General features: G+C 53.7%; 1 protein-coding gene across 4 annotated transcripts in view; it reads right to left on the bottom strand.

The window, feature by feature from the left end:
- The window catches only part of SHISA6 (shisa family member 6), a 284,233-nt gene extending 267,836 nt beyond the window's left edge, over positions 1 to 16,397 (bottom strand). For all 4 annotated transcript variants that reach the window (XM_043583142.1, XM_043583143.1, XM_043583144.1 and 1 more), the window contains exon 1: positions 15,725 to 16,397. In XM_043583142.1, coding sequence (XP_043439077.1) covers positions 15,725 to 16,368 — 644 coding nt within the window. In that variant the 5' untranslated portion in view covers positions 16,369 to 16,397. The remainder of the gene's footprint in view (positions 1 to 15,724) is intronic.
- Between the last annotated feature and the right edge of the window lie 6,658 nt (positions 16,398 to 23,055).

The following is a 23,055-nucleotide window of genomic DNA, read 5'->3' as shown; positions in this document are numbered from 1 at the left end:
TGCGGTTCATGGGTTCGGGCCCCGCGTCGGGCTCTGTGCTGACAGTTCAGAACCTGGAGCCTGTTTCGGATTCTGTCTCTGTCTCTCTCTGCCCCTCCCCTGCTGGTGCACACTCTCTCTCTCTCTCTCTAATATAAACATTAAAAAAAATTTTTTAATAAAAATAAGAATAAATATGGCCGCCACTGCTGTTCTCTTTTGTTATCTCGGTATGGTTTGCTTGACTTGCTGTAGGCACAGATCTAAGTCCGGAGGGGGAAGCAAAACGCAGGTAGGATAGCCTAGTGGCTAAACGCGGGATTCTCGAGCCGGACTGTGGGGCTGCTGGCCACCGGGCGCACCAGTGATCTCCCGTAGCTACTTCATGGCCTGTGGTCCTGCCTCCTCGTTCAAAAGATAAGGCTACAATAATAAGGCCAAAAATAATGTCTACCCCTTAGAGTTATCATGGAGATTAAATGAGTTAATATTTGTAGAGCACTTAGAACGGAACCTGGCAACCAGTAAGCACTCTATAAATATTTGATTAATAAATAAATCCAAATACAACCTCCCAGTGTCTGCACAGGCTCGGCCTATAGGACCACGACAAAAAAGTGGTGGGAGAGGGGCGTCCCGGAGGACTGAATCCCTGATGCCAGATGGGCAAAACTCCTCCCGTGGAGAGTGAACCCCATGGCATGTGACGGCCACGGGTCATCCTGGAAGGGACCACCCACATCCCCTATTTTCCACTCGGGCCTGACCGAGGACAGGAATGCGTCTGGTCACACACAGCAGCTTTCACTGCACCCTGAACTTGGATTCTGAGAGCCAAGTGCAAAGAGAGTGTCTGTTTGTTCGTCTCTGCAAGGCCATCACAAACCGTGCTTCTGCTAGTGAGCCGGGAAGCTTCGAGATAAAGTACCGCCACCGAAAAGCCAAGAGACTCCCCTCACGAACAAAACAAATCAGGATTCCAGCGGGGCATGAAAGGGCAAACGTATCAAGCTCACCAGGGCAACATTTTCTGCAAAGTGATTCAGCTGGGTTTTTTCTTCATTCTTCCTACCTCCCTTTTTCTTCCTTTTCCTTCCTTCCTTTCTTCTTTAAAAAAAAAAAAATTATAGGGGAGCACCCGGATGGCTCAGTCGGTTAAGCGTCTGAGTCTTGATTTCAGCTTAGGTCATAATCTCGCGGTTTGTGGGTTCAAGCCCCACGTCGGGCTCTGCGCTGACAGCATGAAGCCTGCTTGGGATTCTCTCTCTCTCCCTCTCTCTCTCTGCCCCCCTTCTGCTCACTCGCTCTCTCTCTCTCAATGTAAGTATATGTATGTATATATATATATATACACACACGCATATATATACATATACGTACATACACATATACATATATACACACACATATATATATATATTACACACACACACACACACACACACACACGTGTGTGTGTGTGTGTGTGTGTGTATAGGGTTAATGGGTGGCTTAGTTGGTTGAGCACCTGACTCCTGATTTCAGCTCAGGTCATGATCCCAAAGTGCTGAGATCGAGCCCCGTGTAGGTCTCCACACTGAGAATGGAGCCTTCTTGAGATTCATTTTCTCTCTCTCTCTCTCTCTCTCTCTCTCTCATTCAAAATAAATAAATTGTAAGTCATAAACATCACTGTCATTTCCAAGCCCAAGTTTCTTCACATCAAGGCAAACATCAGAAGAGTGGGGCACACAGAAAGACCACCCACCATGCTCTCCATTTTAATTAATTAAGTCATTCATTCTTTCAACCACATCAGCTGAGGGCCTACCTTGTGCCAGGCACTACTTGAGCCACAAAATACAGGTGGGAACAAAATAGGCAAACCCATGCGTCATCCTGACATCACGGCAGGGGAGTCCGGCCTAGCACTGGAGACCAACCAATTTCCCAAAAGGAATCTTCAGATTGAATGGGAGTTTGAACGACTTGTATGTTGCTGTTGGAAATGTCACATTCGGTTTGGTTATAGAATTACAACCCCATTTCTTTCGGGTTTGAAGTGTAATTATTTATTTTGAGAGAGACAGAGACAGTGCCAGTCAGGGAGGCAGAGAGAGAGAGAGAGAGAGAGAGAGAATCCCAAGCAGGTTCTGCACTGTCAGCTCAGAGCCCGACGCAGGGCTCGAACTGATGAAACTGTGAGATCATGACCTGAGCCAAAACCAAAAGTCGGAGGCTTAACTGACCGAGCCACCCAAGTGCCGCAAATTACAACCCCATTTCGATGTGAGCAACATTCGTACAGGCACAAAGACTCGAACCCGTGTCCTGTGAGGAACAGATTTGTAACTAGGGGTGTTTAGCCAAGAAGCAGAAAAACTGAAACGGGCCTTGACCGCCATCTTCAAAGGGATGTCTTGCCGTCTTACAGAAGGGGTACATTTCCAACGGCTTGTCCACTAGGTACGTCTCGTGCCGGAAAGCCACTGTTAGCTCCCCATCAGAATTACCAAGAATTGTGTCCTCTGAACCCATGGACTCCTCCAGGCACAGAGGGAGCCCAGCTCTCGACGCACTTGCAGAAGAGAAGGGGGACCTGGAGAGGCACTAAACACCTCTTAAGTCCCTCTCACCCAAGAGATTCTATGAGTTTAGGATGCTAAAACCAAGCAGCCACAGGAAGACATTTGCAGGTAGCATTCTCCTCTGAAGGGAGAGTACATTTTCCCCAGGGCTGTCTGCAACTCACAGGACAGATGTACTCTCTGCTTTCCGGAACTTTCGCAGGTATGCTGAGATCAGAATGAGCCAGGGAAGAACTCACCTGCACCACCTAACAGGTCCCATCCCACAGCCAGGCTAACAGACCGGAGTGGGGGCTGGCTGAGGGACTCATACCCAAGGTCATGGGCACGGAAAGCAACCCTGGTTGGGATTAGCCTGCCTCTTAGCTCCCAGGAAATGCTTCAAGGCACAGAAAGATGGAAGATGGCCCCAAAAGTGAAAGAATGGGGGCTATGCAGGTGTCCGTGGAGCACCACACATGCAGAGAAAGGTCAAAGTCCTTTCCTTTCCTATAAGGGGCTGGGTACAGTCTAGGCACCTCCCATCACATCCTGCATTAGACTACAACGCTGTCTCCTCAATCCAAACTGTGGTGCTGGAGACAGTGATGTACGAGCAGGCTCCTTGGGCAGAAAAGGGCAATTGAGAAAGCACAGAAGCAGCAGAGACAGAGCTCACGGTCTCTTGGAAGTGACAAAGCCACTTGTCCAAAGTCCACCTCCAGGTTCCTAATAAACCCCGGTGCCCAGCTGCTCACCCTGTGGGAAGAGGAAATGAGGTGAACCTTTTGGGTCGTGGCAGGACTCTCCACTCCCAAAGCTGAAAAAGAGAGAGTTTCCAGATGTTAAAAACTCCGGGAAAGACAGGGGAAAAGAAACAAGAAGGGGAAATCAGCAGGCATTCCCAGAGGGAATTAAGAAGGGACTTTGAAGCAGCCTGAGGTCAAGCATCACGGATTCCAGCAGGCTAATCCCAATCGAGGAAATAGACATGGAAATTACAAAAAAAAAAAAAAAAAAAAAAAAAAACGCTCTAAAGGAAATGCATTTTTACTGCTTCCCGGGGCCATTGCAGGATTACAAACTAGGCTGGGAAACAGAAACCGATCTTCAGACAGCTACATCATTGACTAGGTGAGAAAGATTTGTAATTAGCATGCCAATGGTCTACGGAAGAGCCTGCTGGAAAAATCTGTCCTTCCGCGTGGTGTATGGGCCCTGCACAATCTTCACCATTAATCAGTCTGTCACAGGTTTTTGTCAGACAGAGGAAAGAACAACTTCGCCCAGGTCCGATTTGGATAATTTCTGAATCAGCAGAGTCTGAATCGATGCAGTTTAATGAAGTTAGAGCGGGATAAATTCAAGGAGGACGAGAGGGAGAGAGCAAAGGAAGCAAAGGAACCTCTCCCCCCACCACCATCTTAACAGAAGTGTAGAGAGATCAAAAGAAGGAAAGAAGGAAGAAACAAGCAAGAGTGGACAAAGACACCCGCGGGAAGGAGAAGACACATTTTAATGATCAGACTTGAAAGAGGGAGAGAGACAGAAGCGACAGACCCGACTCTCTTCATGAACGCTTGAGGCTGGGAGAGGAGGTGGGCAAGAAAAACTGGCTGCTGATGATCGCAGAACAGAAAGGCGCTATGATTTCCCACAGCATCAAGAGCCCCACCCCCACCCCACCCCCCTCCCCCAAGCCTCTGGGGGATCATCCCCTGGCAAAGTTGGGAGGGAGTGAACTCCTCAGGACACAGTAGAAAGTCACAGAGTGTCAGCTGCCAGTCCGACAGGGTGGCTGGAATCCTGATTCACCCACCTGCCTCCCAGCGCCCGAGAGGTGGGTTTACAGGAGGCCCAGACATCAGGGTGACTGAGGACTGAGTTCCTGCCTGATGGGATCCAAGGCTGGTCTAGGAAAGTTCTCCTGGAAATAGCTCCTTTGCTATTATGGCGTTCTGCGTCCATTCCTGCCCTACCGAGGGATGACAGCAAGGGTCTGCATTTCCAAGACCTCCAAATGGGAGGAGCTGATGGGCTCTGAAACACACTCTCAGATGCCACTCAGCATCAACAGCCGCCCCTCCTCCTCCGGGGGGGGGGCCCTCTCGGGTTCAAATCCCTCCTCCCTGGGGCAGCCAGACCGAAGGAAGCTGGAAAAGGGGACAGAGTGGAAAGCATACTTCCCAGAAGAGGACATTTGGCTAAGGGGGCCGCGAATATGTCCAGAGGACAGATGTCCTAAGTAATGAGACTTTAATGCCGGAGCTAATGGGAACAGTACACGAGACCAAATGCCAAAAAAGCAAGGAATAATGAGTGTTTGGGAAGCCGGCAGAGAGCACACACTCCTCTCCCAAACGCCGGGGAGCAGGGCCAACCTTGTAGCCACCCAGAGCCTGGCTGGAACTCGGCCTCCACGGTCTCGAGGTGGGGACAGCGGCTCTGGGCCAGGGTGATCAAGGCGTCTCCTGTTCCTGTGACCAGAAGTGGGTGGGGGCTGGGGGGGGGGTTACTGGAAACAGGGCTCAGGAACCCCCCCTCCCTGGGAGGGGGGACCTCACGCGAATGCCAAACTGCACAGGTGGTGGCATCCATGTTCATTTTCTAGAGAAATGGTTCCCACACCCACCTCAAGCAGGTAAGTGCCCCGGTCAGAGACCCTGTTCCAGAGCTGCAGGCCAGCCCCACCACCATGGCCACGACCAGGTCAACAGAAGTTTGGGAGGAAAGCCCGGGGCGCTGAGGGTTCCCCAGGATGCCTTCCTCTGAGCGAGCCTTTCAGGACAGAGGACCTGAGGTCACAAGAAACAGAGAAACACCTGGAAAGAATGAGGAATTAGGAAGCACGGCTAGGAAAACGGAAACGGGGGAAGGACAGGACGGGAGCGGGAAGCAGCAGTGAGCTGGCTGAAACTCTGTCTTGTGTGCACGGTGCTCTGGTTATAAATGGGGCAGGGAGGTGGGGGTGGGGGGCGGTGATAAATGGAGCTGTTTCTGAGCCGTATGTCTCAGTAATTAAAACTGGGAATGGCCCGAGGTCCATCATCTTGCCCCCAAATCATTTCTTCTCCCTAGTGCCCCTATTATTCCAGAGCTGGGACTCGTGCAGCATTGCCCCGGGGTTCTGCCAATACTGGAAAGGTCTGTTGTTGTTTTTTTGTTTTGTTTTGTGTTTTGTGTTTTGCTGTTGGTTCTCCATTGGAATTGGGGTGTGTGGCTTTGGGTTTTTTGTTCTCTGATTTTTTACATTTTCTTTGCATCACCTTCGCTATCCTCGACCAATATAACCCATTCTTGAAAACAAGCCTTTGCACCGCACCCTGGTGGCCTTGTGCCCTGCAGGCAATGCAAGCGAGGCCACCAGCCCGGGTCTGCAGTACCCTGATCTGGGTGACCCGTTTACATCTGGGAAGATGAGAGCCAGCTGGCCCCCAAAGGAGATGGAGACTGGCACAGCTCTAGCCGTGCGACCTTGGACAAGTTACTAAGCCTCTTTGAGTTGATTTCCTCGTCTGTTCAATGGGCACCTATCCCCGGAGGGTGAAGGAAAGACGCACGGAGGCAGCTTAGGTCCAGTGCACAGCAGGGTTCCAGACACAGAGCAAGCCCTGGGGACTGAGCACTCTCCCAAGAGTCTCCCTACCACCCCCCCCATCCCCCGCTTCATCCACGTGACCTTGAGCCCTCAGCTAACCGAGGCCTCCGGCCCTCCTCGACACCAGCTCTCTGCAGGTGCACAGGTGACGGGCTCGTGTAGGCTTCTGGGCAACAAACCTCCCCACCATCCTGACCTTTGAGCCGAGGAAGCTGGCTCCCCAGCCACAGAGCAGGGCTGGCTCCTCCCAGGGTCCAAGAGTGCCCAGAGGCTTTGCCTCAGCCCACACAGCAGGAGGGCCACCTCACCGTCCCGCTAACTCCTGATGGAAACATCAGCCCACCCGCCGTACCACCACCACGGCGCCCCCCCCCCCCCCGCCACCAAAAAACGCAAGAATCAGCCACAAACTGCCCCTGTGGCCCCTTGTCACCTGCCCCACCCTCGCTCCGCTTCTGTGACCAATCTCGCACAGTGACTGTACTCTTGGGGGACCTGGGGGCCCAGTAAACGCATGTCAGGAACCTACAGGCAATTCTCACGGGAAGCCCCACGTTCCCGTGCTTGCAAACATTTCTACCTCCTCGACGGCTGTCCGGCCCCGGCGGGGACCTCACGCGAATGCCAAACTGCACAGGTGGTGACATCCACGTGCAGGAAAGGGAGAGCACTGAGAAGCCCGGCTCTGACCCCAAGCCGGGCCGCATGCATTCCGAGGAAACTGGGTCCCTGTACCCTCAGAATCAAATGAGGAATCTAAATTGAGCTATCTGACTACTATCTCTTGAAGAAATGTGGGACATTCTTTTTTTCTCTTTTTCTTTTTTTCCCCTCCCTTTCTGGGCAGTCATTTGAACTATTTCCTGCATATTCAACTCCTTTCTTTTTCCAGCTCCCGCGAGGTCTGCCCCGACACACCGATAAAACGCAGAGCTGAATGTCCTACGGCCGGGGAGGTGCGGCCCCTGAGAAGTGGCCGCCACGGAGAACCGGGCTCTGACCTGCGGGCCCCACCACTCATCACCCGAGCGCCTCTCCTGGGCTCGGCCTCTGGAGACAGCTGATGTGGATCCTAGGACAGCGGGCCTCATTACTGGAGGCACTCTTTACTTCCGTCAATAACCAGTCGATCGCCGATTCTGCTCGTCGGCCTCCGCCCCGTGACTTAGCGCCTCTTACAAGAATCAGATCTTAGCCCAAGAGGATAAAAATGTGCCCCGTTACAGAGAGTCAAGATGACGTGCCATGGGCTCTGAAAACACTATGACAACACTGTCCGGGGGAGAGTCGGCGTGTGGCCTCCCAAGGTGACTGCTTAGAAGGGGGACACGTTTAGGAGAGGTACACAGAATCAGGCAAAGGCTCCAAACTGCAGGCCGCGGAGGTGAATTGCATGTAATGGTCAGACCCAAATTTCCAGCCTCGTTAGCCACGTCCCTGAAGCCCCTTCAGCCCCCTCACCTTGTATCCACCTCGCCCCTGTGGGATGGTGGCCCAGAGCTGAGAAGGGGCAAGGCCCACACCAGTGAATGCGTTTCTGAGGCCCACAGAGCTGTCTTGTATGCAGGGGGCCATCTGAAATCACACGCACCTGGGCCCCAGGGGGGGCTGCCTGGAGGTCTCCCGGTCTCTGGCAAAACCAAAACTCGTTGACCTGGTTAGAAGGCTGCGTCCCCACCCATCTCTGGGAGAGAGAGAAAGCGTTCAGACCGCACCTTCTGAATCACAGACGTCGGCCTCCGGTTTTACCTGATGGTCCACTGCCCCGGCTCACAACCTTCTGGCCTGCGGGGCATCTCCCTTCTTCGATGGTCTGCATTCCTTAGATCTTATGCAAGGAGTGTGCTTAGGTCAGGTTATTGCCCTTTACAAAGGGACGTGGGGAAAACTACAAGGCGACCGTGGAAGTGTGACGGAAATCACTTTAGGGGACCGTAAAATTGAATGAGGAGGGACCAAAGAAAGTCAGGGAAGGAAGAGAAGGAAGAAGGCCGTCGCTCACATCCCTAAGTATCGGGAAGTTATCCGGTGTTGACTCAGAAACAGGTGCGAAGCGTAAGACCGTAACAGGGTTTCCGAAACAGGTGCATAGCGTTAAGACAATAATAGACGTTCACTGCGCAAGACAAGGCTGAGAGGCAACCAGGCAAGAGAGTGGGCCCGGGACGCAGAGTGGCCCTCGGCTTCCAGGTCAAGCTCACCACCCCCAGCTGTTCCCCCCACCCCGGGGCACTGTGATCTGACCTCCCTGCGTGTCAGCTGCCTCACTTATAAAATCAGGACGTTAGGCTGCTGACTTGGCCTGCAAAAAAATTCAACGGTTCTGTAACGGACGACAAAATAATGGAAAGAAGGTTGAGCCCTGAGCAAACCAGGCAGGGGTTAGGGGCAATGACTCGTGCAGCTGACAACCCAGGGACAGGGACACCTGGACGGCTCAGCCCGCTGAGTGTGCGACTCTTGATTTCGGCTCAGGTCATGATCCCAGGGTTGTGGGATCGAGCCCCGGGTCGGGCACCGCACTGAGCCTGGAGCCTGCTTGGGATTTTCTTTCTCTTTCTCTTCCTCTGTCCCTCTCCCCTACACTAGCCCTCTCTCTCTCTCTCTCTCAAAAATAAAATAAAAAAATAATAATTTGTTAAGAAAATCCAAGTATGCTTCGAAGGGACACATGCACCCCAATGTGCAGCACTATCAACGATAGCCAAAGTATGGAAAGAGCCCACATGTCCATCGATGGATGAATGGATAAAGAAGGTGGGGTATATCTATACGGTGGAGTATTACTCGGCAGTCAAAAAGAATGAAATCTTGCCATTTGCAACTACGTGGATGGAACTGGAAAGTATTATGCTAATTAGTCAGAGAAAAAACAAGTATCATATGACTTCACTCATATGAGGACTTTAAGAGACAAAACAGATGAACATAAGGGAAACAAAAATAATATAAAAACAGGGAGGGGGACAAAGCATAAGAGACTCATAAATATGGAGAACAAACTGAGGGTTACTGGAGGGGTTGTGGGAGGGGGGATGGGCTAAATGGGTAAGGGGCACTAAGGAATCTACTCCTGAAATCATTGTTGAGCCACATGCTAACTAATTTGGATGTGAATTAAAAAAAAATAATAAAATACGGCTGCCTGGGTGGCTCCAGTTGGTTACACGTCTGACTTCGGCTCAGGTCATGATCTCACGGTTTGTGAGTTCGAGCCCCGCATCAGGCTCTGTGCTCAGAGCCTGGAGCCTGCTTCCGATTCTGTGTCTCCCTCTCTCTCTCTGCCCCTTCCCCATTCATGCTCTGTCTCTCTCTGTCTCAAAAATAAATAAACATTAAAAAAAAATTTTTTTTAAATAAAAACAAACCAAAACAAAAAAAGTGCGGAATAAAACTAAAAAATTAATTAATTAATTTTTAAAAATCCACATATAAATGGACCTACACAGTTCAAACCAGAGTCATTCAAGGGTCAACTATATTACCAGGCCTTTTCAGAATGTTTTGGTTTCACTTCTTTCTTTTTTAAATTTCTTTACTGCTTATTTACATTTGAGGGAGAGAGAGACAAAGCGCCAGCCGGGGAGGGGTAGAGAGAGAGGGAGACAGAATCCGAAGCGGGCTCCAGGCTCTGAGGTGTCAGCACAGAGCCCGACGCGGGGCTCAAACTCACGAACCGCGAGATCATGACCTGAGTGGAAGTTGGACACTCAACCGACTGAGCCACCCAGGTGCCCATGGTTTTACTTGTAGAGATAAAAAAGAACAAGAATGGACAGGCGCAATCTATCCTGAACGTGTATGAAATAAGCCTGTTCAAGGCCAAGGGACCAAGACCCTCTGAGGGTCTGCAGATAAACCAATCCCTCCTCCCGGTCTGCAGTACCTACTAGAAACACGAGGTCAGAAATGTGACTCGGAAAAACAATGGGCTGGCGTTTCCCAACATAGAGAAAGGGGGTGGGGGGATCACCGCAGAAGAAGATACTTCAAAGAACGAACTTAGGGGCGCCTGGGTGGCTCAGTAGGTTGAGCATCCGACTTTGGCTCAGGTCATGATCTCACAGTTCATGAGTTCGAGCCCCACATCAGGCTCTGCACTGACATTGTGGTGCCTGCTTTGAATTCTGTCTCCCTCTCTCTGCCCCTCACCCGCTCGCACTGTTTGCCTCTCAAAAATAAAATAAACTTAAAAAAAATTTTTTTTTTAATGAATTCAACGTAGACTCTAATATAGTCCTCCAGAACCACCCCCCCACCCATCGCCACAGGATGGAACAAACCACACCTGAATTCACAATTTAAAAAGCAGATTATGCGGGGACTCAGTAGCCAGTGGCTGGCTGCTCTCTCAGCGTGTGGTGGGGATTCTAACTCACTACGGAAGAGGAGCCAGAAAGTTAAGATCTAAAGGCAATCAATCCTGCCAGGCCCTGGAGACATCAGGCAGTGCAGGGGGAGGAAGGAGGAAGCTTCCTTTGGTGTGGTTCCCTTCTATTCCGTATCCTTCGTGGGCATGTCTGCCTGGGGCTGGTGAATTAACCTCTTTCCATCAGCACACTTTTTCAGCTGTCTGAACCATTGCTTCCTGCACAATGGATCTGAATCAACTGCACAGTCGATCTGATCTCTCATTAAAACAGGCTGAAAACAGTGAAACGGACTTTTTCCTCTACCTGTGTCTTGGCAGCCTAGCACTGTGGGTAGGCTCTTCCCAAGGAATGTGCTCAGAGCCTGGGGTGCGGCTGTGGGTGGGGAAGGGGGACCGATGTGCACGCCTCCTGGGCTGGGGCGGGGGCGGGGGGGGGGGTGGGCGCCGGAGAGGGCAAAAGACAGCCAGCAACATGCCAGGCGGAACCCTCAAAGTGCTGGGTTTTTGAAAAGTAGTTGCGTGGCAGACAGGTTAAAATCAAGAATGAACTGGGGCATCTGGGTGGCTCAGCCGGTTGAGCATCTGACTTCTGCTCGGGTCATGATCTCAAGAGTTCATGGCTTCGGGCCCCTCGACAGGCCCCGTGCTGACAGCTCGGAGCCTGGAGCCTGCTTCGGGTTCTGTGTCTGCCTCTCTCTCTGCCCCTCCCCTGCTCATGCTCTGTCTCTCTCTGTCTCTCAAAGGTAAATAAACATTGAAAGAAAAAAATTAAAATAAAGAAACATTAAAAAAAAATTTTTTTTTAAGAATGAGTTCTGCTGGCCTCATGTGTCCAAGGTCACACACACCTTAGAGGCTTATACGTTCTGTGGTTATAAACAGAGCTGGCCCCCAGCAGGTGAGTGGGACTTGTCCGTGGAAGAAGGAATACACGTTGTGTCCACTTCTCACCCCATTACCTTCCCTAAACCCTCTTCCATGAGCCTTCCTGAACCCTTCCCCAATTTCACTGCTTTCCCCCCCGCAGAAACAGAAAACATTAAAGGGGGGCCTTCCATCCAAGGCAAGATTTTCTTTTTCCTGTCCTTGCAACTGCTCTGTTTGAAGTAAAACATAATAAAATAAAAAAGTTGACTCTCTGTTTAGATCGACTCGTTAGAATGAGCTCACGGTGCTTCCAAAAATGGGGGTGTTTGGGGGGGTGCTCTGACAATTCATGGCCCGGGAACCTACGAAGAGAACCTCACGAAATCAGCCAGCAAAGGGGTCCTGCTATTACAGTTACCGGGTCTGTGCACACAGAACAGACCTCTTTGGGTTTGTAATTAATTTGTAATTAATTTCTAGAGAGAGAAAAGGGGGAACAAAGGGTTCCCTGGCTTCTTCTAGAAACAACCAGAGGAGTCCAAAGACACAGGACCCTCCCGACGGCTGTAGGGTCACCTCCTGTCGCTTTTTCTTTCTCCTGGTAACATCTGCTCAGGTTCTTTGGCCCGCAACCCTGAGCACGACCCCCCCCCCCAACCCCAAACTCCTCCACCCCCGTACAGCGGGGGGACCCAGGGCAGGTCTGGGTCCACCCCCTTGAACTAGGTCACCCAAATGGCTTCAGACCTCATCTGCTAAGTAGCCATTAAAGCTATGGTTCTTCCCTTGGAGATTCTCATGTCGAGGACGCTAATGAATCAACTCTGGGGGAGGAGGAAGAAACAGGTTTGCATGTGAGATGCTCAGACAGGGCCGGCTGCTGGGTCAAAGCCGTGCCTCGGGCGGGCAGCCCTCACTGAGCAAAGAGCCCCAGGAACCAGGAAGCGATGCAGACAGAGACCGCTCAAGAAGCATTCAAATCGGTGCCTGAGGTTTTACCAGCTCGAGCCTCAGCCCGGGGAAGGTGAACAGGGGAAGGCGAGGTAGAGATCCGGGTGGGAAACGGGCTTCCGGCCGGGAAAGGTGGGCACCCGGCATCCGGTGGCTCCCCAGATCCAAAGCACAGCTCTGCCTTTGATCCCTCTGGCCGTCACTTTCTCCCTGGGGCCCAGCTGAGTGTGACTTTGCTCATCTATCAGAATCACCGGAGAGCTGAGAGTTTCCCCTACAGACGCTGACTTCCACAGAAACAGGATGGCCAGGTCTAATCACTTCTGGAAAAGACTAAATCTGCTTTTCCCCTCGGGGGCCGGAGCAGTGAAAGCAAGCCCTGTTCTGAGGAATGTGTACCCAGGGCAGGCGGAGGGCTGGCCAGCCCGGGGCCACCAGGAGGAGGCAGATGGCTGATCTCAGGGCTGCAGCCTCCCTTCTCTCCTCCCTCTCACCCCTTCCGACCCTGCCACCAACACCCCTTTCAAGGAGGCGGTTCTCCTCCCTGGGCCCCAGCCCCTGCCGGCCCAGCTAGCCATCTACCAGAGAGAGGATCAGGCCCTGGAATACATTCTTTGCCTTTTTCAGAAACGGAAACGTCTCTGCTGAACTATTTCAAGGCACATGGAACCAGACGCACGTCCCGCTTCCTCCGCTGACCTCTGAAGAGTGAGCCTCCTTCCTCCTCCCGGCTCTGCCCTGGGGGAAAACTCACTACGGTGGGGATATTGGTCTCTTCGCTTTTCCCTACCCTGGTTCCCAACAAGACCAGCTGCGTGAAAAACTCCCCAGGATGGCAAGCGGTGACCTCTTAAAGTGTGAGCAAAGTGAAGCAACTCATGGGAACACACCCAGGAGTCGGGGAGGAGCAACCTTCAATGTGCACACTCACCCTGACACGCTTGGTGGGGGGGGGGGGGGGGGCGGGGGGCGGAGATGGGATGCTGTTGTGCCTGAGTCACCCAGGGCCAGACACGGAGTTTCCCCCCCCGCTGCCCAAGGTCACTCATGGAATGTCCTCGATGAGTAGCTCATCCGTCCCCTTCCCCCAAACACAGAGACAGGCATCATCCCCTACTTAACAAGCATCAGTATGGTGGTTTCCAAAGCCTTGAGCAGGCAACATTGCAGCTGCTGGAAGAGGTGCTGTGAACTGAATAAAATCAGGAGGTGAATTTGAGGCAGAAACGTCCCCTATTTACATAATGGTCTGAGGCTGAATTCAGCTCCCTTACCCTGGTCACCTGCCTTCCCCGACCCCAGAGACAAACTGCTCTAATCGCATCACCAGCCACAGGGCCATCCACCCACACACAGGCCAGCACCCTAGTTTGGGGTTGGGGAAGGGGGTCGGTGGGATGGGGAGGGGAGGGGAAAAATCACCGAGAGGGACAGGGACATCTCCAGGGTCACAGGCCTGGAGAACACAGGCCAGCGCCAGCATCCAAAGGCCGTTAGCATCCTCCCAGGTCATGATGACTCAATTCAGGTCATCAAGGTCAGGGCAGGGGAAGGCTCCGTCTAAGAGAGCACAGAACAAAGGCTCAGAGAAGAAAGAAACCCAAAGAAAGGTCTGTGGGCACCAGCCAGCAGGAGGCCACAGCCATAGTGGGAAGGCAGCGTGAGAGGCCAGGAGCCCAGGAGAAAGGTGAAGAGGCCTGAAGGCACAGAGAGGGGGACGATTTGGACCAGGACCACCTGCTTCACAGGCAATTCCTTCTCTGCTTTCCAAGAGGAGCCAAGAGCGAGAATCCAAAGGGGACACCGGCTGACTACACATCATTGTCTCAATCCCTCCATCAGCCCCCAGGACCAGCCAGGCACAGACTCACTACCTGGAAGAGAAGATGGGGGGCAATGGGGGGGGTCAGTGGCACCTTGGGGTGACGAGTGAAAATTACGAACGGTTTTGGAAGCACCCAGTCCTGACACCCAAGAATGTCACTGTGTAAGTACCCAAACTTCGTGCGTCTGACTCCATAAAACCTGCCAGGGAACATCATCTTTTCTCAACAGCTTTAAAGGAAGAAAAAAAAAATCATGCCCAGAAATTTCTATCCTCCTTTCTCTCTCTTCATCAAGGTACCGATGATTTACGTCCACAGTAGCAAGGGAAGGAGGTTTCCAGGCCAGAAGGATAACCAGCAGAGTGTAGAGATGAGCTTCAGGTATATGGCTCAGGGTGGGGACTGGCTAGGCAAACTCACAAACAGGACGGGTCAGCGGGAGGGGGGTCCCAGTTACCAGCCGGTGCCCGCACCATGTGCCAAAACCAGAGGCAGGTCCTGGGGCACGGTTTGTTTCCCCGAAAGACTCTGCTGAACCAAGTCTGGTCATTCATTCATCACCACCACCAGGGGACTAGAAACAGAGCTAACTCTGCCTCCCCTGGGTGCATCGGTCCCCGAGCGGTGAAGACAGTCTGGTTTCCCCGTTCTTTGGGCTCCGACCTCCCTAAGGACTCACTGGGGGCTAGGGTGGTGGGGTGGGAGGCAGTCAGGGTAGGACCAGGCACTAGCATATTCTGTGCTCTTGGCGTAAGTTTTGGTAGGAGGCTTCCCCCACCGCCCCCCTAACGTAAGCTGGAAACGCTGCCCACCAGGTTTAGCACAGCAAGAATGTTCACTCGGAGAGTTCTGCCTACAGGGTTTGAAAGAACAAGTCCTCCAATCTCCGCAAGAAAACGAGCATCCCATTTGGGCAGGATGTAATGAAGAGAGACCATCTGCCCTTGGTCCACTCGGAACGGATAGATAGATCTTTACCCCTTCTCACCGGGGGGGGGGGAAAACATCCTTTCCGGATCACCCCCAGCTCTCACACCCAGAGAACATGCGATTTATACTAAATCGCTTGGTACTCTCTCTCCTGTCAGCTGCCGGCATTGTTCAGAACCCTAGACTGAAAGACGCTGTGCTGGTTCCACTCAGAAAACCGAACGCAAGAGAAACCTATGCCAAAGTGCCCACTTGCCTGGAAAACTGAACCCTGGACCGCCACCGCCACCCCCCTCCCCCAGTCCCGCCCGGCCATCCAGAATTCTACAATTGGTAAAATTCTTATACTCCAACTCCACGAGTTCCACGGCTCCTTACTCTGCCCCTGCCACCAAAGCATGCGTTCTGGGATCTGCAGAAATGGTGAAAAAAGGAAAGAGGGCTGTGATTTATCGCATGTCAGGGGAGCAAGGGAGAAAGAAGCTGGGTTTCGGAGAGCCAGAGAGCTGTGGTGGTGACGCCGCCGCCGCCGCCGCCGCCGCCGCGGCCGAGGGTGAATGAAGAAGGGCCGGGCCGGGCAGGGGGGGACGCACGACAGGAGGGAGGGGCGAGGCGAGGCGAGGCGGCGGGAGGCTCGGGGAGCGGGACCTCTCACCTGTGGATGTTCATCTCCCGCGGAGGGCGGTGGGCCTTGTCGTAGGACACCTTGGCGAAGACGCCGGCCACGATGACGAAGGCGATGACCCCGCAGGTGATGTACACGGTGAAGTTGGTCCTGTCCTTCTCCGGGTCGTACTTGTTCTCGGGCCCCGGCGACACCACCTTGGTGCTGGGCGTCTGCACCCACACCGGGCTCTGGTAGTTGGTGCACTGGCGCTGGTCCAGCTTCTCGTGGCGCTTCTTGCAGCAAAAGCGGTAGTAGCAGGTGCCGCAGCAGTACAGGTACCCGCTCTCGCTGTTGTTGCACTCGAACTCCTTGTCGTACTGGCCGCTCACGTCGTAGTAGCCCCAGCACGTCTCGTAGGTGACGGCCGCGCTGGCCGCCGCCACCGCCGCCGCGGGCTGCCCCCGCCGGCTCCCCGCCTCGGGGCCGCCGGGCGCCCGGGCGGTGCCGTTCAGCTCCCGGCCGCCCCGGGCCAGGGCGCCCCCGGGCCGCCGGCCCCCGACGGCAGCGGCGCCGGCGCTCAGGGTCCGGTTGGCGGCGCGGCCGCGGGCGGCGCGGGCGCCGGGCAGCAGGTGCAGGGACTCCAGCGAGAGCAGCAGCAGCAGCAGCAGCAGCAGGAGGCGCCGCAGCGCCATGGCGGGGCCGGGCGGGAGGGCGCGCGGGCGGGCTTCCGCGGCAGGCCGCTCCCCGGCCGCCGGGCTCCGAGGGCGGCGGCGCGGGCGTTCAGCGGCGCCGGGGCGATGGCGCCATCGGGGCGCGGGCGGCGGCGGCGGCGGCGGCGGCGCGCGGTGCGCACGGACCGGCCCGGCGCTGGCTGCTCGGGCGCTCACGCTGCGCGCCGGCTCCGCGCTCCCCCTGCGGGCTCGGCGCGCCTCCCGGGCAGCCCCATCCCCCGCCGGCGGCGGCGGCGGCGGCGGCGGCGGCGCGGCTCAGGCGGGACCTGAAGCGCGGCTCCGGGCGGCGGCGGCGGCGGCGGCGGCGGCGGCGGCGTGGTCCCGTCCGGGCGGGTCCTGCGGGACAAGACGGGGAGCCGGTCACGGGGCGGGGCGGGGGGCGGGGAGGGAGCGCGCCGCCCTCGACGAGCCGGGCTCGGGGCCGGAGGGGCGCGGAGCCCGCGCGGCGAGACGGGGGGCCCGGCGGCCCTGCGCGCCGGCCACCGAGGGCGCACGGGCCGCCGGCCCCGCAGCGCGCTCCCGCCGCGGGCTGGCTCCCCGGGACGGAGCGGGCTGCGGCGGGGGGCGCGCGGCGGCCGGCCCTCACTCACTCACCATGCCCGGCTGCGACTGCAGAGGCGGCGGCGGCGGCGGCGGCGGCGGCGGCGGGAGGGAGCGCAGCGGCCGGAGCGCGTGCGGGAGGGAGCGAGGGAGACACACGCACTCACACACCCGCACACGCGGGAGCGCCGCGAGGGGAGGGGAGGGGAGGGGAGGGGAAGGGAAGGCGGCCGCTCACCGCCGCCCACGTTTACACGCCTGGGGGGTGGGGGCGGCTCCTCTTCGCCGCTCCCCACTCTCGGCGGCACTTGAAGCTCCGCGTCACCGAAGCCCAGGACTCCCGTTATTGGAAACGGCGAGCCTGGAGGCGGAGAGGGGGCCGGGAGCGGGGCGGGAGCGTCCCTTCCGGAGCCGGCCCCGCGGCTGGGCCAGACCTCCGCCGCCTTTGCCCCGCGCCGCCCTGGGCGCGGGTCCCACCTTCCCCGAGTCCCGCTCGGGGACTCGGGGATCTGCAAGCCTTTGCCTCTCCCTAGTGGCGACGCTCGCAGCGGCGGGAGGAGGCCAAACCCATTGCTACAGGTCCCTAAACTGAGGCCAGGGGTCAAGTGGCTTGTCTGAGGTGGTGGGGCTGCCTGTGAGCGGGGCCTGCGGTCTCTCGCCCTGAGTCACTCTCCTGCCCCCCCCTCCCAGGACCCCAACCGCAACCCTAACACGGGCGCAAGCCGCCCCCCGGCGCTGGGTGGCACCTTTTATTGCCTCTTTCAAGGACTTTTTCCAGAGCGTTGAGGCGGAGTTGGAAGAAGCTGCCTGAGCCTCTTAAGACTCAGCTTTGAAATGCATCTGCTGTAGGTGAAGGGGGGGGGGGGGGGGAGGGTGCGGAGAGAGAAGTGTTCCTGTGTGATTGCCCATGGGATCTGTGGAAAGGAGTCCCGGGTCCAAGTCGAAGCCTTGAGGCCACCTCAAGAGGGAGTCATAATCATCATCTTTGGCGTGTGTCCATGGAGGAGATGGAGGAAATGAGAACAAAAAGCAGCGGCCACTGCCAGGATTCTGCCTGTGTGTCCCGACCTTTTGTGCAAGTGCCGGGGTGGCTTAGGTTGAAGGCAGGGGCCGTTGTCAAGAGCGTGGGCCGTAGAGATTGTGGGAAGGCTGTTAGGTCCGGCTCCTGCGTGATCCGAACTGAGGATCCCCCGTGCCAGAAAGGCAGAGAACCGCTCCTCGGAACTCCAGAATGGATGAATGGGAGAGCTGGAGCCCGGATTCCAAGGCACCAGGGGCGGATTCTGGGATGCCCCTCCCTCCCTCTTCCTGTGCACTTGCCCCCACGCCGTTCCCTCCACCCCATTCCCTCCACTGCAGAACCCTCCAGAGCTATTGGTGGGTTCCGCTCCAGGGGAGGACACTGTCAGATTGACCCAATCGCTGGATGTCTTAAGTGGACCGGAGTAAGGACCACGGCACAGAAGAGCAATCTGGAAGCTGTTCTCCTGATGCACGTAAAAGTTGACGAAGGGCTGAAGTCGGTTATTGGTAGTCGATGCCCAGGGTGAAGACAAGGGCTTCAAGCTCCAGAGAGCAGACAAGAAAAGATATACATTTGGAAATCATAAGAACATATTCTTGACTTTTAGACTATGTGCAATTTTTTTTATTTTTTAAAAAAGATTTTTTTTTAATTTTTTTTTTCAACGTTTATTTATTTTTGGGACAGAGAGAGACAGAGCATGAACGGGGGGAGGGGCAGAGAGAGAGGGAGACACAGAATCGGAAACAGGCTCCAGGCTCTGAGCCATCAGCCCAGAGCCCGACGCGGGGCTCGAACTCACAGACCGCGAGATCGTGACCTGAGCCACCCAGGCGCCCCGACTATGTGCAATTTTTAAGTCACTTACTTCCTTTCCTCTCCCCTGAGCTTTCGCGGCCACCTCCCCGCCCCTTCTTTATTCCAGAATTGCCTACCCCACGTCTGGAAGCAACCTAGCAATGGGTTAGAAGCGTATCTTCCTCATGTAGAACTTTAATAAGATTTGATTGGTGGTGCTGAGTGAGGGAAATGGGTTTGGGTCCTCAGAGAGTCCCACCCGCAAATGTGATTTGAACCCCTGTGCTCCCAGAAGGGAATGTCAACAGACTCACAGAAGATAATGGCATCTCAGGATTGGATAGGATCTTCAAGGTTATTCACTCCAACCCTCACTGCAGTGCATTATCTTTCTTTTCTTTTTTTTTTTAAGCTTTACTTATTTTTTAGTAATCTCTACTCGCAGCGTGGGGCTCGAACTCATGACCACAGGATCAAGAGTCTCACAGTTTGCTGACTGAGCCAGCCAGGCACCCCTGCATTATATTTCTTATTGGCACTCCCAGCCCTCCTCTTCTGCCCTTCGTGGTAGATCAGGTTCGTTGCCTACCAACATCCATTTGCCCACCAGCAACCATTTTTCTATTTTCTCCTTCTGGTTGCAATACCTGAATTGTTGCCCATATGAAAGTATCCTTCCTTTGTGGGTTTAACTCATTAAAAAGTGCCAGAGAAGAGTTATCTTTTCAACACCTGCACCGACTTCAGCCAGCCAGCCCACAGGCTCAAGAGAAAGTGACCCAACCTCTGGCTCTAGAAGGTAAATCCCTATCGGATAGATCCCAATTATCATGGTTGGGCTAAACCAACCATGATAATTCCCCCTGGGCCAGTGGTTGGTTAAGAATGAACACGTGATCTATTTCTGGCCAATACAAACTGAGAGAAGCGTTGGGAGATGCTGGGGAAATGATCCTCGCTCTCAAAAATGGTGAGAATTCCTCTACTTTTTTGAGTGTTGTATCTGTGAATGTTCTGACCTTGCAGGGAGGTGGAGGGTGGGGGTGGGGGGCAACTAGTTCTTAGTCGAAGCTGATAACTTCCTTTGATAATCATCAGGGCCGCTGAGTATCTCTGCCTCCCGGGCATATATTAGAATTGTAATCTCTGGCCCATTTGTGAGTAGGAGGGTGGACAAAACGTGGGCAGAAATGATGTATGTTATTTCTGAACCAGAGCATTTAATCAGCACTTCCAGACCCTCCGTAGAATTCTCATTTTCTTCTGGCATGGTGATTGGCAATGTGTGGGCGTGGCTTTGTCAGCCTGTGACTGATGGCAGTAGGGACAGTCCCCCAGTTTACAGAAATGGTGGCCGGCCATGGACGTGAAGTAAAACTAGACGTCTGCTTCTTAAATTTAGCCACTGGAATTGGGTCTATTATCGCAGCATATCCTAGCCCATCCTGACTGATACACCGGGGACGACAGACGGAAAGACAGAAGGAGCGTTACTGAGCCACTCACGGAACTGCGCCCAGGGCTCCCACAACTCTGGTCTCCCAGTCATGCGAAATTATTAAATTCCCTTTTACGGAAGCCTCTTTGAATCTAGAGTTTCTCTAACATGCAGCCCAATGCATCCTAATGGACATATCCGGTATCTTGTCTCCACTCTGACTTTCTCTAGGATTTCTACCTATGCAGCTTGGTACTGATCCTACCCTTGCCATGGGATCTGGTTTTCTCCTCTATGAAGCGGGACGCTAAGCGGAGGCAGTGTGTCTAACAAACGACCACCGCTGTGTCTTCCCACCATGAGTCTTTACCATGGCCTCCGAGTGTAACCATGGCCTCATGGCCCTGCCCGATCTGGTCCCCTGCTACTCTTCTAAGCCCCTGTCTTACTGCTTGTTCCTTACTCCCTCCCACCACAGTGACGTCCTAACTCGTCCTCAAAGCCTTTGCCCTCACTCAGTGCCTGGACCCCTTCAAGCCCTCGATGTCTACAGGGTTCTTTCTCCAACGTCCTGATGAATATAGCATAACTATCCCACCACTACCTGCTTTCTTCTTCCATCATGGCTACCTCCTCCTCACCATGATGCACCACGGCATTTATCACCAAGCGCTACACACCCATTTAAATATTTTCTAAAAGCTCTCAGGGGCGCCTGGCTGGCTCAGTCGGAAGAGCATGTGACTCTTGATACTGGGGTCGTGAGTTCAAGCCCCATGTTAGGTGTGGAGATCACTTAAATGAAACTTTAAAAAAATTTTTTAAAAAGTTCTCTTCTTACCTTCCACTGGAATGCTGGCTCTTGCTTGAGCTTTGCTACTGTTTTGTTGACTGCTGTGTTTTCAATGTCAAAACACTGCTTGGCACACAGTAGACTGTGGTGGACACAGAAGGACACATCTCCAGCTGTCAGCTCCTCTAGGGACAGAGGCTTCTCCTCCAGGAACACAGGCTTCCTTCCCTGAGTGGCCCACATCCAATGACTAATCAAGTTGGAAAGTACAAAGGCCTAGCTATTTTAGCTCAACGCAGGAACTCTGATGGGCCACGTTTTCTCCAAAGATCCAGGCTCCCTGTGGCCAAGGTTTTATAGAGCCTCTGTTGCATTTGCACAGTCCTGCTTCCTCCCCTGAAAAGGAGCCTGTCGACATTTGTCTCAGCCTCTACTTCAAGAGATCCAAGCATACACCAGGGGCTTTCAGTAAATACGTGTTGAATGAATGAATGAATGAATGAATGAGTCTGTGCTTCCCCGCATTCCCTCAGTGACATCACTGTAGGTGACTATATAGCTTTTGCTTTAGGACATCTAGTGACAACTTAGAAACTATCTTCTCAGGCCGTTAATTTCAATGCTAGACAGTTCTAACGGCTGAAAATTCGAGTACATTGGATTTTTATTGTTGTTGAAGAGGCCAATCAACGTATTGGTTCAGACCAAGCATACAGTTGACTAGAGTCTTTTCCTGTACGAGTTAGGATGACTTTTGGCATCCACGTGAAATCCTTCATACGTAGGTTAGTTAATCTTATGGATTGGAGCCCATGATGCCAGCTCTTTGAGCATTTGGGGAACTTGTCATCTGATATGCTATTTCTCCCAACATTCTTTCCCCCTTTTTTTGAGCCAGAGTCTCAAATCTTTATTCAGAGGTTTAGCCTCCATCACTCTCATTTAATGGGATCTGCCCGGGGTTCCACAGGACCCAGGTTTAAGCCCCACAGCACATCTTAACTCTTTATTTGGGAGACTCCAGAGAAAGTAAGTCAGTGGCAGAAGCCCATAGAATAACCGGGAACTTATGTGGGCAGGACTGAGAAAGATGATCACTCCTTTCCCCTGAGAGGAAGCCAGCATGGCATCAGGACAACTATCTTGCCCTGGGAAGGGAGAACCCAGAGCTGCTCCCGAGGAAGGAGCCAGCAGCATACTGGGCTGAGCCAAGAGATGGAAAGAAACACAGGCTCGTTGGCACCATTTGAACCTGGAATCTCACCCCTTGTGAAGTCTGCCTACCCCTGCACTTTTACATTACCTGAGCCAATGTACCCCCACTTTAATTAAGCTCTTTTCACTGGATTGTCTGTCTGCAATTAGAAGCATTTTAACTGATACAGCTGACCTCACAGTTGATCAACATGACTCTATGGAAGGGTAATGTGTTCTGTCCAAAATATCATGAAAACATGTATGCAGATGAGAAAGAAAGAAAAGGAAGGGAGGGAGGGAGGGAGGGAGGGAGGGAGGGAGGAAGGAAGGAAGGAAGGAAGGAAGGAAGGAAGGAAGGAAGGAAGGAAGTCATGTTTGCTACTATCTCTGATTAGAGAGATGTTAGAGAATGCCAATTTAGGTCATACTGGAAATGGAAAGGTCTTTTTCAGACCCTTTCCAAAACTCAAAGCAATTGCTGTAGTGAAATAAGAGAGACTCCAAACAGGAAGCAGAAGAAAGGGAATGCCTTGCTCCGGCATTCCCCACCTAGAGATGGAGTGAAGGAAGTTTGCATCCTGCATAATTAGAATTCTAGAACTGTGGCTTTTTTTTTTAATTGGGGGGTGGGGGCGGGCATGAGCGAGGAAGGGGCAGAGGAAGAGGGAGAGAGAGAATCCCAAGCAGGCTCCAAACTCAGCGTGGAGCCCACTGTGGGGGCTCGATCCCACAAACCATGAGATCATGACCTAAACAAAACTCAAGAGTCAGATGCTTAATTGACTAAGCCACCCAGGTGGCCCCAGAACTGCATCATTTTAGAACTGGATGGGTACCTAAGAATTGATATCCTCTGGA

Source organism: Prionailurus bengalensis, chromosome E1 (genome assembly GCF_016509475.1).
Source record: "Prionailurus bengalensis isolate Pbe53 chromosome E1, Fcat_Pben_1.1_paternal_pri, whole genome shotgun sequence".
Classification (NCBI taxonomy): domain Eukaryota; kingdom Metazoa; phylum Chordata; class Mammalia; order Carnivora; family Felidae; genus Prionailurus; species Prionailurus bengalensis.
This window is presented reverse-complemented; position numbering and strand designations above follow the sequence as displayed.